This window comes from Lutra lutra, chromosome 1 (assembly GCF_902655055.1).
Source record: "Lutra lutra chromosome 1, mLutLut1.2, whole genome shotgun sequence".
Lineage (NCBI taxonomy): Eukaryota > Metazoa > Chordata > Mammalia > Carnivora > Mustelidae > Lutra > Lutra lutra.
Window position 1 is genome coordinate 148,307,449 of NC_062278.1, and position 16,001 is coordinate 148,323,449.

The window sequence follows — 16,001 nt, forward strand, 5'->3', positions numbered from 1 at the left end:
TCTAAGCCTCCCACCTGCCAAATAAAACCATGTGTGCCTTTCTCAGAAGCAAACATCTCTCCCTAATGATGATCAACTCCTTGTTGGCATCCTTGTTGGCATCTGTGAAAAACGAGAGGGTAGGGGAAGTAGCAAATCAGGATTAAGGATGTTTGTTTATGAAACCTCGAAATGAAATCTAGTTCATGTTGTAGAAAACAAAATAAACCAATTGCTGAATGGAAAACCTACCTAACAGTATCCTTTTAAAAGAATTCCAAACTTTTATGTATTCTGTCTTGCCTTTCCTTGCCTTTCCTTGCCTTGCCTTGCCTTTCCTTGCCTTTCCTCACCTTTCCTCGCCTTTCCTCTCCTCTCCTTCCTTTCCTTTCCTTTCCTTTCCTTTCCTTTCCTTTCCTTTCCTTTTCTTTCCTTTCTTTTCCTTTCCTTTTTAGGTCAGAGCCATTGTTTTGCCATGTCAAAGAGACATGACATGGTACACTACCCCAGGGAAATGTTTGAATATACAAGTTTTTATAGGAATCCTGCATGAGCTTTTGATTAATAAATTATTATTTAGTGTGGCTATATGCAACCATGGTTTAGGAGTTCTAAGTTTGGTGAAAATGATTTTCTGACCATTCAGCTGTGGTAGAGGTTTCTGTGGGCAAGGCCTCTTGGTGACACACTAAAGGGAATTCCTCAGCCTTTATCCAAATGCGCTCTGTGGTTTTCCCTTGGGTACTTCCTGTAGCTTCATTTGACCGAGTGCAACTCTACTCAAGCCAAACAGTAGAGAGGTATTCCCTGTTGTCCATCTGGAAGAAGGCCCTTTGCTAAAGCCAGTAAGGCTTTTGTGTTCTTACTTGCCTCCTTAGGGTGTTGTTGCTGATACCTCTCCCCAGACAGTGGCACCTTCATCCCAGGACACCAGTGGTCAGCAGCAACAGATAGCAGTGGACACATCCAGCGAACATGCACCTGCATATTCTTACCAACAGTCTAAGTAAGTTCGGGCTATGCTGAGCTCTTCTCCTTAAGATCGACCATCTCACCACCATTCTCTCATGTTGTAGCTGTTAGCTTTTGCTGCAGTACAGACCATCCCAAACTTAGTGACAAGCATTTATTTTTGTTGATGATTATGTAGATCAGCAATTTGAGCTGACCTCAGATGGAACTGACCTTCTGGTCTTGACTAGAATTGCTCAAGCATCTGGGGACAGCTGATGGTCATTTTTGCAGCTCTCCTTCTGGGTGTCAGTCATCTGTTGGTTGAATATAATGGAAGCAATTGGATTATGTGTTTCTGATCCTCCATCAGTTTATTCACCTGGAAGTCCCAGAATTCAGAGAGCAGCAAGAGAGGAAGTGCAAATGAAGAACTTCTCAATCCATTTGGACGCATTTACTACTGCCCCCTAGGCCAAAGAAAATCACATGGCCAAGCCCAGAGTTTATGTAAGAGTTCACATAAACCCTAAATACAGAAAGGGGCATTTAAAAAAAAAAAATCTACCATACATATTTTTGGGAAAAATTCTCTAATATTCCCACTTGAAATGGATAGTGAGCCTGCATGCATTCTTAAATGAAGACAGTACCACTCCTTTTGCAGGGCTGCCTTGAACATCCAGTAAAGTAGTTCATGAAAAAGGGTACTGTGAAATCTAAATCAATGTGAAGTCTTATTTAGGAATTAAATGACAAAGCAACAACCATGTATCAGAATTACTCTTGCAAAACTTTAAGTCATTTATAAAGTACAGTTGGCTTTGTGTTGAGTAATTATGTAGACTAAAATTTGGGAGGTTTTGAAACCAAAGTAATCAACAAAAATTCAATCTATATACAGATGTCTTGTGCAAAGTATTCTAATCTGTAGGTAGCAGTCAAAGCCCCAGTGACTAGAGAATTCCCGAGAGATCCTCCCACCTACAGAGTGTTGCTCCCATTTCTTGATCATTCCTATTTAACTTCGATACATATTGAGAGACTTGTTTGTTGAAAGATTAATCAGGGTAATGGAGTCTCCTATAAGTAGTAGCTTCTAAAGGTAGTCTTCCAAATTAAATGTGCTGACCACGTGACTTAACCTTTATTACTATTATTATTACTTTCACATAACAACTTTCGGGAAAGATCCATAAGAGTAAAGCATTTTTGGGCATGGTTTTGTTTCTAGTTTGTATTTTCAATTCACCTATAGCCTACGTGAATCCCTTTTGCACATACCGAACAATATGGTGGTCTCTGGTACTGTGTTCCCAGCATACTGGAATTTTTTCAGTCTGTTCAGAGGGTCACGTGTGAGAAGGAAGCAGACACTGGCTGTGGGGAAGCATGGTGAGAGACACTGGTGGGAAATGAAAGCTACTATATTAACCAGAGACACTTGGTGAGTGGGCTACGCCGGCTTTCACGGTTTCAGAGCATAATGAGGAAACAAGTGATCCGCACCCTTCTTGCATAAATAAAAGAGATGCTTTCATCCTCCCCAGTCAGCAGTTATTGATACGGCCATACTCTGTGGCCCGCAGAATTCCAGATGCCAGGAAAAGAACAATGAAGGAGGCAGGTGCCTTTCCTACTCTCTTGGAGTTTACTTCCTGCTGGCAGTAGACTCATAGGCAGTGGACCAATCAGCAAACAATAAAAATAAATAAATAAATAAATAAATAAATAAATAAATAATAAAATCCAACAGAATTGCAAAGCCAAGCCAATATTTAAAAAAGATTCTTGTGGTAGAAAGTGACAGGATAAATACCTAAGATATAGTATCAGGCAAGGCCTCTCACAGAGGTCTGGATCTGAAAGATAATTACAAGCTAATCTTGGAGAGATTTGGAGAAAAAACATTCTAGGCAGAAAAAAACAGGAAGTCCAAAGGTCTAGAATAGGGACCTGCGGCTAGAGTGTGGTGAAGGGGGAGGAGGTGGGAAGGGGTGTAGGAGACAGAGTCAAACAGGCAGTTTTTATAAAGCTTTTGGTCCTTGGATACTTGGCTTTGTCTACAGGAATCATTCTCAGTTTTACTTGAAAAGAGTCACAAAAGCTCTGGAAGGCTTTAAGGGAAGGAATGCCAACATTCCGCACTTGGAGTTTCCAGCATCAGGCCAGTTTCTATACTGGGAGACAGGATCCCTGCCCTCCAGAGTTTATAATCTAGTATGGGATTTAGACATACACATAGACATGATGTGTCTACTGCAAGGAAGAAAACGAACAGGGCTCTTTTAAAGAATACTGTTGTAATAGGAGAATGCATTTTATTTTTTTCAACTGGGTCAGTTTTGGTGGAAGTTGTGGAAACTGGAACTGGGTCTTACATATAGTCAAGGAGCGTTCTAGGGGGAGTAACAGGTTGGCCAAAGTCAGAGAAAGCTCAGTTTGATTTTCAGAGAAGGGGATTCAGAATAGTACAACAGTGTAAAAACATAGATTGGAGCCAGATTCTAATATCAGATGTCATACCGAGGTATTTGGACAGCATTTCCTTTGTTCTACAACTGCTCCTCCAGCTGAGGTAAACAATGGATTTGGAAGCAAGGAAACAGTCCAGCATCCCAAGGATTCCGACAAGAGGGAACAAAGGTCTGAAGTAAGATGGTGGCAAGTGTGATAGGGTGTGGAGGATGAGGGTACCGGTGGGAGGGATAGACTGAAGGAGGAGGAAAGTGGAAACTGGGCATTACAATTCTGAACAAAATCCTGGAGTTACTGATGCTACTAACCGGGGGCAGATAAGATGAAAACCAAGGAGGCCCTGATCTGTAGAGAAAGATAAGGGATTTAATTATCCTTATAATAAGTCAATTCTAATAAGCTTTTTTCCTTGAACTATCCAAGGAGTCTGAGTCTGACCACAGAAAGCTTTAAGTGCTTAAACATTTTAAAACTAACTCCCCACCATGGTCACATGGTTACACGTGCCTTGAACTACAGATTCCTGTGGCTGATAATGTGGGCCTTTCCACAGAGGATAGCTATCAGAGAAAGAAACCCTCCACACATATCTTCACAGCGGTAAGCATTGTGGTGAAGGGTTTCCTCATTTGGAGGAATTTTCCTTTGGACTTACTCATGCAAGAATGTAAGTTACAGGATGTTCGACAGGGCGAGTTTGTGGCGACACGCCAGAGATGAAAGCATACAGGAACATGGGGCATTTCAAACCTGTGCTCTGTGACTACCCCTTGCATGGCCTCGTGTGCATATCTTTAAACCTGGAGAAAATCGTTAACAGGTCCTATTTATGTTCTCCAACTTCCTCTCTCTGACATGCTACCTAAGTGCCGGGAGCTTTTTTGATTTGAAACAACAACAATAACATAGTGAATGAAAACAAAAATAATATTCTAGGTCAAATAAATGGATAGGTAACAACCTATTCTGAAATTTTCTAAAAAGAAGAAATGAATGTGTGTCTATCGAAGGTTTTATCCATCTCAGCCAGGAGAAGCTGACCTGTGTCATGGTAAAGCATGAAATTCTGTGGAACCATTTAAGAAGACACTGGGAATTGAGCTAAGCCTATGGGTTATGTAGACACCTGGGCTCTTTTTTTCTTATATAACCGTGCCTGGAAAAAGTTTGTGGGAATGCAAGAGTCACCAGAGAGACATTTTCAGGGAAGCATTCATAAGAAAGCAGGCACAAATAAATTAATAATTTGAGACCAAATGGGCATAAATAAATTAATAAACTGTTTTGAGATCAAGCTACAAGCAGTATCCCTAAAGTTAAAGGCTACGAATGTCCGTACATTCTAACTGTAGCTTTCACCTACATTGGAGAGGATCTCTAAAATATTTTAGCCTATCCAAGTGATCTTGAATACTCCAAATTTCACAAATGGCAGCTAATTTCCAGCATCATTGTGCTAATTAACATGCCGCTACTTTCTTTAGGCCACCCATTTCTGACACTCATTATGCTAATTGAGATACGAACAGTTTAAAGTACTTGTGCAAACCTCTGGCCTTTCTCATTAAATGGTAACTGACCTCCTGTGGGGTGTGAAATTTGGATGAGGGTAGCTGAGTGCCTGGGAAAAGTAGCTTAACCCATCACACATAGATTTAGTACTATAATGTCTATACTAAAGATATTTTGAAGAAAATTACAGACATCCCGACAGAAGGTTGCGGGATCAAAGTTTGAGAAGTAGAAATGATGTGCATATATGAATAGGAAGGTTATATTTGGGATCTCTTGCAGCAGATATTTTACTATTGCAAATTCCACTTTCCAAACTAAAAAACAGTTCTTCACATTTTGTATTCATGCTTTTTTCTTCTTCTTCTTCTTTGTTGTTAAAAGAGGCTACTCACGCAAAAGGGACTTTAGGTGCTCTTGTCTGCAAAGGCAGATGTGATACCTGTGGTTTGTTTTGGAAGTTCTGTGGAAATTCCAGTTCCTGTCCCAGTTAGCAGGGGGTTTTTTGTGTGTGCTATTTAAGAAATCTTAAAAAATCTTAAAAATGACCAGGGTTTGAAAAATATGAGTCTTCAAGCACAGTTAAATTCTAATTGCCACCTACTAGTTGTCGCTAACCCCTCTGGAGCCTCCTTTTCCTCTTCTTTAGAGCAAGAGATTAGATCAGTGTTCTCCCAAGAGTGTAAATTAGGGTTTAGTGCTGAGAGGGGATTTACCACCATTCCCCGGAGTTGGGGGTGGGGATTGGGGGGGAGAATCCCAGGGAGTGTGAGCAAACACCCTCTAACCTACGTGAAATGCTTTCTTAATTGCAGTTCTCTTCAAAGCTATTAAAATGCTAATGGCCGGACCGCCTAGAGGGCCAGATAAATCAAACATTTCACTTCCTGAAAGATTAGCCTGTAGACTGGACTTCCTACTTGGGAATTCTGAGAGTTTTTTCATACATATTAAGTTACTAAAGAACGGAATAAAACGTTCACTGTCAACAGGATGATTATTTTGATGCTAATTGAAAAGAGTCATTCTTTAAACACCTTTGATTTTGTACTGATACCCTTCTTGGTTGGTGCCCTAACTATATGTTTAGTTTACCTGTGGGTAGTGCAGGATTGGGAGTGTAATGTGCGGTTTCCCCCAAACTGGGGGACGCTGCATCCTTAGATGATCCCAAAGACGTCTTTCCATCTCTAAAAGTCTAGAATTCTAAGCCTGTGGTTTGCTACTCCCTAATCTATTCACTCTGCTTTCTTCGGGGGCTGGAGGGGAGGATGAGAAGTTTCAGCACAATACATAAGCCTTACGTAAACGTGCTTTCACACCTCATCTAGGACTGAGAAGGTGGATAGGAGTGAATTCAGTTCTACTAAGTACCAACGCCTTGTCCCTTCCAACCGCAGCTAGCAACCAAGAAAATGCAAAGGACAACCATTCATTGCTCCCCATCTGCTGGCATGTAGCAAGAGACCACTTGGTGGGAGAGGGCCATTGGGAACATTTGGTAAGGTTACAGCTGAAAGTAGCTGTAACTGAGCTCATAAATATGGATGCTTCAAGACCAGTGCGCGTGACATACCTGAGCAGGGTGGGTGTTCAATGTTAGGGTAGCCCATTGACTAAGACGCCATTCATGGAGTAGCTGTTCCAGAGAGTCACTTTGTAATAGGCATTTCCTGCTAAATGAAGAGCAGTCAGGTGAAAGATGGGTGTGAGAAAAGAACGGACCAGAAAACAAAAAACACAAAACCCAACAAAGGGAGGTTTTGTTACCACAACAAGGTAGATTTGTTTAGAAATAAATGGAGTTAAGTCTGCACTTTGCAAAGGAATAGAGATCAAATATATACCCTGGCTCCCATGACTGCTGCTAATAAAGTTTCCCTAATTGTTGCTGATAGTACGGAATTTGTAATTGCATTTCTTCTTAAAAGAAGCCCCACTTTTTCACATAAAACTCACAAAATATGTATTCTTAGAAACTTAAACTTTTGGTTAAAAATGGAAATAACGACTATCAGCTAGGTGCTTTTCTTACGTGATTATAAGAACAAGTTTATCAGGCTTCTGAGATACCTAGCTGCTTCCCATGAGTACTTCTTGCAAATTAGGAAAAAGAACCTCTCTGGATCATCCCAGACTACCTGCTGTGCACCTTAAAGCATCCTTGAGGGCATTTTGTGAATTTGAATAAAAGCCACTTGCTCAGAGCAAATGCAGCCCTACCCAGAGGACACAGTTTGGGGATCAGACTTTGGGTGGCAATTTAGCCTTCACAAACTCTCTCAGCCATGCATCTTGTGCAGTGATTGACCCTGTACAACCTCAGCCACGCTGAGGCTTCTTCACTTAATTAAGTGATGGGGCATCAGAAGAACCTGCAGAGCACTGAGACAAGTGGGCTTCACCGACATTGACCTATAGTGTGCCTGGGTAGCTCAGCTGGTTAAGCGTCTGCCCTTGGATCAGGTCATGATCCCAGGGTACTGGGATCCAGTCCCAGGTCAGGTTCCTTGCTCAGTGGGGAGCCTGCTTCTCCCTCTGCCTACAGCTCCCCCTGCTTATGTGTGTTTTCTCTCATTCTCTGACAAATAAATAAAATCTTTAAAAATTAAAAAGTTGACCCATAGATAGTTTCAAAAATCATTTTTATAGCACATCCCTGAAGTTATTTAACAAAATTCTAGTCTGTGGTGGCATAAGTATAAGTGGCCTTTGTCTAGTTAAACACTTATTATGTATATACTGTCTGCCAGATTTCTGGAGAGTAAAAAGTCGTAGAATATAGGGCCTGTTCTCAAGAATTAAAAATCTTGATGAGATGGGTGAATACGGAAGAAGGGGGAATGAGAGAAAGTGAACAAAACCCACTGCCTCTTAACTGTCTTACTATTTTAATGGCCCAGATAAGGCTTCTGTGAATATACTTGGTGAATAACACGGGAAGACACACAACCATTGCTGTATCTTGGGTAACACAGGGATGGGAACATTTGCTGAGTGAGTTCATGATGTATCCCACAGGAGTTTTGAGGGGATTACATTACTCAAAGAATTTCTGGGGTACCTACAACATAAGCCAGATGTTAAAAAATGGGTTCTGCGCACAAAGGGAGTATTACTTGTCTGCCTGTATTTGTCAAATTTGCTGCTTTATATTGAAAGATATTCTTGATCTGTTAGCCTTGATATTTAATGTGAGCAAACTCTCTGGCTTAAATATATATTTGTCTGAAAGTGACAGGACTTAAAACTAGTACAATTTTCTAGATATTGAAAGGGCTTGGTATCTTTTAAAGAGTCCTCAATGGAAAAGAGCACATGAGGTGATTTCACAGTTGCTTTGATGTAAGGAACACTCAACTCAATTGTTTCCACAGACCATAAACAAGACTGAAGAATGTTCGTCGGAAACATTGCCTTGAACGAAGAAACTTCATTGAACAGGAAGTTGGCTTCCAGTTTGCACGGGCGTCAATGGAATGCTTTCTTTCTTTCTTTCTTTCTTTTTTTTTTTTTTTTAATTTTCTACTTTACCCAGTGAAAACAAAGTGTTTTTATGTGCCGTGCAAATGGTTCCTTCATGTGGTCTGACAGTTTATTTTTGCCATCTTTTTTTTTCTTAAGAAAAAAATCCCAGAAGAGGAAACAAACAAAAACCAACAACAAAACAAAACACAGAAGGTTGACATTTTATCTGGAAGACCATTTGAATTCAGAATTTACCAGAAGATGTAGACAGATTTTTGTTTTTTTAAAACAGAAAATCAGATATCAAGAGGTGGGCAAAGCAGAAATGGAAACAAATTGTCTTCCTTGGTAATTAAGCTACCCTTTCTTTTCCCCTTTTTGTTTAAATCTAGTGGGTTGGTTTTTTATTTTATTTTTTTCTTAGAAATATTTAGGTACGGTTTATCTTGAATCTTAATTGCCTTAATTTTAAGGACGTCAAAGGCTCTCAAGGCAAGCTGTCAACGTCTTGTTAAAAAAAAAATTCAAGAAAGAATTGAAATATTGTGCCGGCTTTAACTGGTACAGAAGTTTAAGACTATGAGTTTTTAGGGTGAAAAAAAAAAACTGTACAGTTTAAAAGAAAATGTTTTTCTTCATTTGAAGAAAATTTGTTGATAAAAGAAACCATGGCAACTGCAAGAATTGGGAAAATGCTGGGACTTTTCATGAACTTTGTCTTAAGTGTTGAATCATTCTAGAAGGCTAAAACATTTTACGGTAAAGTTATTAATGTTGGTTTAAAAACAACTGCATTAGAAATAATGCGTGTTTGGGGGGCAGAATGCAGATTTTTTTTATTTACGAAGCGTGATCGCTAGCAAAAGCATTAGTGCTTTTTATCTGCAGTCTTTTTTATGAGCTTTACAAAGTTTTTAGTCAGCTTTGCTTGTCACATTGCAAAACCTAGCTTAAGAGCATTAAAAAAAAAAACTTAAGTAGATAGGAGCTTATGGTCAAAAAGTGCAAAAAAAAAAAAAAAAACAAAAAAAGCAATAGATAGAGAAATTGTTGACAATTTCTGTAGTCTTTCCTAGTTGTGATCAAATTCAGCCTATGGATGGCCTATTTTATACCAAAGATGAAGTGGCACCCTATTGCAGTCCAGAAGATAGAGGTTGTTTTCCATTTCTTCTCTTTTCTTTTTAAGAATTTTATTTGACCTACATGGCCGGACCAGTTCTTACTTTGTTATTTGTTTAAACTACCTTCCACTGGTGTTTTATATACTGCAAAACAGAACACAACAAAAGGTGTTTTGTTTTTGTTTTTGTTCCTGTTTCTGTTTTTGTTTTTTTGTTAACATGCATTTGTTGATTCTAGTAGAAAAGCTTGCACCTGCTGTGTTCAGCAGTTTCCGCAGGAAGAGTTCTGGATACCAACTGACAGAGCCAAATGGCTTTATATTCAATCTGTGAGCTTTTCTGGTTCCTTACTAGCTCTCTTGAATGGTGACACCTGTGTGGATGGCCACTGATATGTGGAGACCCTTGTTTAACAGGTTGAAATTCCTTTCTGTGAACTTTGAACTAAAGGTCCTTCCCGGAACTGGTCTGAAAGGTCACTTGTCAAAAAACAAAACAAAACAAAACAAAACAAAAAAAACAGCTTAGTGATATTCTGTTAAGTGATGAGTGGTCTCCTGAAAAGGTCTCATTGTATTTGTAACAATAGTCTTCCTTTTCAATCCAACACCTCTAGGCTTTGTCTTCTCACCTCAGTCTTTGTTCATCTACCATGAATAGTCACCTTGATTCTGCAAGTGGGGAGGGGCTATCTTCTTCTTGCCTCCTGTCATTGCATTTTCATACCCTGGTGTTGTCAGAAGAAGGACAAAAATAGACCTTTTGTTTCTGTTTAACTCTCTGAGACAAGTAGGACCAATCAGATTGAGGATTCTGTTAGTGGAGTTTAGGTAAGCTTTTAAAATGCTAGCTGACAATCAAGAAATTGTATGATTTATATTGATAAGAACCAAAAGTATTAGGTTTGCTCAATCTTTAAAGCCAAAGGAGATATATTTGCATTGAGAATGATGCAAAACTTTGTCTAAAATGAATTAGATTGACTTAACAAACATCTCTGCATATTTGACTCATGGAATCCATGTTCAACCTGTATAGTTTTACCTGAAATTAAGACTGATGGAAGTTTGTTAGTTGAACCATGCACCACAGTTGCTTTCTGAAGGGATCATTAGAAGCAAAGAGGGGAAAGTCTTTGCACAAACGAAGTCCAGGGAAATTGTCTTAGTCCAGAGGGAAGAGGGAAATGCGTGAAGTGCACTGTTAAAGAAAACAGGGTAGGCTTTTAAAAACTACCAAAAAACAACAACAATAACAACAACAAAAAAACCCTTAAAAGGCAAATCACATTCTCATTAGGTCAATATCAGTAATGAGTCTGGCTGTTCTGAAATTATCAGTATTCAGCTATTTGTGACCTGTTAACAGAAACGGGCCCAATTCTTTTATTTGAAACCCCATGAATTGGAAACTCAAGTTTAGAAAGTGGCTCCCTATCTTTGCGGTCAAATCAGAGGCATGAATGGATCCAAGAAAATGTAGCATGTGCTGCTACAGAGAAATTCCATCTGGTGGCACCCATCCTTAATGGTTTTCCATGCTCTCAAGAGAATCCTAGATGTGTGCTTTCTTCTGTTCTGTCCTTCAAGCATCTCATGTATTTCAAGGGTGGCACTTAAGTTTTATCTTTGCAAAGCAGGCCCCTGAGTTACAGGGGGTATAAGGAATATGTATAGGAACTGTGCTTTTTGTTTCTCTTTTTCAGTCTCTAAACTCTTTGTATAAATAAGGATTATCCTGGGCATAATTCATTTGACTATGAAACCAACATGCTTTCTTTTGTTTCTGTAAAACACACACACACACACACACACACACAAAAACCTTAATGTGATACAAAGAAAGTCTCATTTACGCAATCAACAATGAGGCTAAGAGGTAGCTACCATGTGGCTGATGAATGTGCCTAGGTAACTTCCTGTTTCTATTCAAAACTACTGCTTTATTTATACATTCAGAAACATTTTTTTCAACTATGAAATTTCAATGATCTCAATTTTTTTAAGCCACTTCAGGCACAAGGAAATTACCTGTCATTGTATGTGTCCATGTGTGTTTTGTGTTTGGATTTTTTAATATCATGCCATTCTAGAAAATATCTTATTTCAAACCAAAAAGAAAAGGAAAAAAAAAGGAAAAATGGCACATGTTCAAATTTGCATCTGTCATCTTACCTAATGACTGTTTTTAAGAGTCAAGTCTGGGGGAATAAAAAAAAGCATGAACAGGTAAGCAGCATCACATTGTATGAAGACTAAAACAAACCAAAATATGTGTTCAATATATACAGACATCAGAATCTTGATTTAATCAGCAACTGATATATATGGTGATTCTAATCCTATTTAGGACAGTTTTTTTTTTTCTTTTAATGTAAGTATTCTGGTTCATCAGATTTCCAAACATTTGTTCAGGTATTTCCATTTTTTCCTTTTGACTTTAATTGCCAAGGCTTCTACAGGTCAGGAAACAAACCAAAGCCACAATCCAAATGGGATAAATGTTACCTTGTTCAAACTCTAGTTACATGGTCAGTGGAGGAGTGGGTTTTCTTGTAACAACGATAAGGTTTTGTCAGGGAGACAAGTCATGCATGGTGACTCAATGCTTGGCCATGTGTTCTAAAGTTATCTTGGACCCTAGGTAAACTAAAGGCCATGCTAGCAGGTGCTGGTGACTGTCCTTGAAGACGGGCACGCCTTGATAGTTGCAGGTGACATAATATTCTTAAAAATAACAAAAACAAAAAATCCTGTACCTGACTTCAGTTTGGCTGTTTCCTTGGTAAATTTCAATCATTCAGATGTTGTCTCCATGCTTCACTTGAATCATTTCTTCCTGTGACTTTAACAGACCTGCCACATTTGACAGCATATAAGACTCACTTCCACCCATTCTAGTGAAAAACTACATGGTATTAAAAGCGCGCATATCAGAGATGGAAGGCTGAGAGCAGAAAAAGGCTGGATGGAGCAGCAAGGTCACTGTCCCTGCAGAATACATCAACCCCTTGCAAAACTGTGCAAAAATCATTTCAATTCATATATGACAAAAAAGAGTAGCTTTTTTTTTTTTCCTAAAAAAAATTTATTTGAATATTTGGGAATTCTATGTATCTTTTACGGGGGCCTAAAGTCCCCATTAATGAAGAGTGAGATTTGATTTGAATAGCACTTTTGCGGTCTTCTTCATGATTCCGAAGTTTCAATGGATTGTCTAGACAGATTATAATGTTAGTAGGAAACTAAAAATACATTTGACAATTCAGTCTCATTCTTAATTTGCGTGCGCGAACCACTGCAGATGAGCTGATAAGCAGAGAGAAATTCTTAAGTGGGTTTCAGTGATAAATGCTTTTAGATGATATAAAATCAAACGAAGAGGAATATTTATGTATGTGTATAAACAACATTCAGAACATTTGAGGAATCACACCTCCTAACAAAGTTTAAACATGTCATAGAGCTACATTATCTTGTCCACAGTAGGAAGTGAAGGATGAGATTTTGTTTTTTTGTGTTATTGTGCCTGGCATCCTTCAAATTTTTGAGCTCACCGAGACTGACAGCATCTCCCTCCAATCTGAGGGACTGACGGAATTTAAACAGGCTCATTGATTCTGTACACTATCCCTTTCCTGTGACAGAGTGATAATGGGATTTCATTAATGAATCAATTTGTTACAAATGACATCCACCATGGCACTGGGAGACAGTTGAGTCTAACTCAAATTCAACACTTCTTACCCAATATTCTTAAATATGAAATCCGTCCCTTCATCTAAGTGCTCTCGGTCTTGGCTGTCCTTTGCGGACTGTACTGAGTTCAGGAAGGTACAAAGCTAAATACAAGATCTCTGAGTGGCCCCAAAGATCTTTTCCCATGTGGGACAGGTGAGCTCACCCCAGATTGGTGGTTTCTTTTCTCTTTCGTTTTATACCCCAATACATATGCTCCTTGTGACACAAAAAAATGTTGGATAACTTCTGCTCCCCTGGAAAGGAAAATAATATTTTAAGAAATGCTTCTTCTGTTCAGGAAGCTTTAAAGCTGGAGCAGAGGTGAGGTCAAGCTTGGAGTCTGCAGGAATAACCTCTAGGCCACGGAATCACACTTATCTTCCATTTTATTCACTCCAAGTTCGTAACTTCCCCAGTGACGGAGTCTTGCAGAAATACAATCACTCTCAATTTTTGAAGGGCTAACTATCTACTTGGTAGATTTGTTTTGTTTTCTTTTTTCAACTTAATAGTCTTGGGCTCTATTTCCTTTTATTAGCATTTCACCCTGGGAGTGGAAAAGAAACATTTGGAAATCAAATTCAAATCAGTCTTTTTCTTTGTTAAGTCTTAATTTAGCGAAGGAGTTTAAATTCATTGTTAAAACAGTCAGTGCATTTTATACTACGGATTTTTATTATCCATAATATTCCTTTCCCATCCACTGCAAATAATTGAGAGTTGGCTGTATTCTTGCAAATACAAAGGGAAAAAAAACAAAAAACAAAAAAATGTAACGAAGTATTTGGCTTCCCTCAAAAGAAAGCTGTTTTGGTTTCATTCACTATTGAAATTTTAACCAGAAGAAAAGGTCAACTCAAAATTGAGTTATGAGAATATAATAACATCTTGTGGTTAAATATACACTCTTATCCCTATCTTAAATCTTTGGCAAAAAAAAAAAAGCATTGTTTTATTATTATTATTATTATTATTATTATTATTTTGCATCACAGTAATAAGGGTGAATGACCTTGACACTCCAGTGGATTTTTTCTGATCATTTCAAATTTAAGTATTGTCTAAAGTGTAACTTTAGTGTTATGCTTTGTATTTTAAACCCTCTGGTCTTAGATTCTTAAGAAAGATGCTCTGTCTTCCTCCCCAAAATATGTCATTTCCTCATATATGAAAAAAATGAGTTATGTCATACTTTTCAGGAACTATAAAAACTATTTCAAAGAGACACTTGAAAAAGTTTTCTCCATTCTGGAAATAAATGTTTCCATTTATTTAAAAAGAAGAGGCTTATAATTGGAATCTTAAATTTCAAAAAATAAATGTAAAAGTGTACTTGCTATGAAATACCCAGTTTCTTAAAAAAAAAAAAAAAAGGGACACAGCTTCTTTTAAAACCCTTGTTTTGGGCCATATTTGACTTCATGAAACTTCTGAAACATCATTTAAATTCTAACTTTATTTACGAGCATTTTGTACTGCTGTCTCTGTCATGGAAAGTTCTGTAACTCTATGGTGTTTCTGGTTTTATTTTTAATTTTTTCATCTGTACCACAGTCAAGTTAGCTACCATTTCCCCCATTCCTTGGGCTTTCTGTAGATCAGTGGATGTTAGGTTTAAACTTCTGTTTTCTTTGATGAAGCTTTCAATAAAAAATGAAAATAAAATCAATCAAGTAGGCCGTTGTGTTTTCCTTCACTGCTCCAGAGATGGGTTGAGGGAGGGACTGGTGGGAGGGAGCAGTGTCTCTATTTAATCAGGTATGCTGCTGAATTCCTGCAGACTGCTTCAAAAAAAGAAAGGAAGAAAGAAAAAGAAGAAGAAAGAGAACCATACCATCCATGGTAACAAAAACTAGGAGAGGAGGGTACATTCTATTCATGCAAGGGTGGGGGGGAGGGGGACTTTTTAAGTCTTCCTAATGTCACACATGCTTCCTACTCTTTATGCTTCAGGGATAGTCCAGTTTCTATTCCAAACATACTTAACATCTACCAATAGTGTGTACATCTTTTATAAAGACCAGGAGATAGAGAGTTATACACAAAAAAATTCTTTGACATTTTAACCCTGCAAGGATTAAAGTCCAGGTCAACCAAAATCAGAAATGTCCCTTCTTCAAGCTATGGAGGACTGTGGTAAGCAAACAGCAGAAACTATTTCTCTGGTACAGGATCATCTAAGCCCACTGGGAGCTCCTGTTCCAGGGCCACAAATATTCTGTACACAAATAACACATATTTGCTGTTTTTTGTCAATATTTAATTCTACTATAGGAGACAAGAAAGCGAAGGAGATAAATGAAATTCATACAACGTGTTAAACACAGCAAAGAAAGTAAACTCTAAGACAAAATAAGTAGAGCATGTGAGTCTGAACAAAAATAGAAATGGAAAGATGAAGAAAACACTACATATTTATGATGCACTAAATATGCCCGAGACACCATGTATTCATGATATGCAAAATATACATAAGAAACATGAGGCAGTCAGTATTTTTGAGGTCTCAATTTGGTCACCCTTTGGCACCCATAGCAACTTATCGGGCTGGTCAGTGAATGTCCATTACCTGCCCTTGCCTCTCTCAGAAGGAGCATGTTCCACTCGCTCCTTCCTTCTGTGGCTTGTCTTGCTCACATTTTAGCTCTGATCTCAGTAACACAGTCGTTGGGAGAAGGATGATGTGGCGGAGGGGAAGGCGGGATAGATGAACACTGCAGAGCTTTCAGCTGTACGGTCCTTCTATTCC

The 16,001-nt window shown here is 38.5% G+C and overlaps 1 protein-coding gene across 9 annotated transcripts in view; it reads left to right on the plus strand.

The window, feature by feature from the left end:
* Nucleotides 1–10,748, plus strand: part of RBMS3 (RNA binding motif single stranded interacting protein 3) — a 1,359,637-nt gene extending 1,348,889 nt beyond the window's left edge. For 5 of the 9 annotated variants that reach the window (XM_047738838.1, XM_047738869.1, XM_047738849.1 and 2 more), the window contains 2 exons: nucleotides 858–985; nucleotides 8,298–10,748. In XM_047738838.1, the coding sequence (XP_047594794.1) occupies nucleotides 858–985; nucleotides 8,298–8,304 (135 nt within the window). In that variant the 3' untranslated portion in view covers nucleotides 8,305–10,748. Of the gene's footprint in view, nucleotides 1–857; nucleotides 990–8,297 lie in introns of those variants that run through there. The other 4 variants (XM_047738857.1, XM_047738877.1, XM_047738886.1 and 1 more) reach the window with 1 other exon arrangement.
* The last annotated feature ends 5,253 nt before the right edge of the window (nucleotides 10,749–16,001 follow it).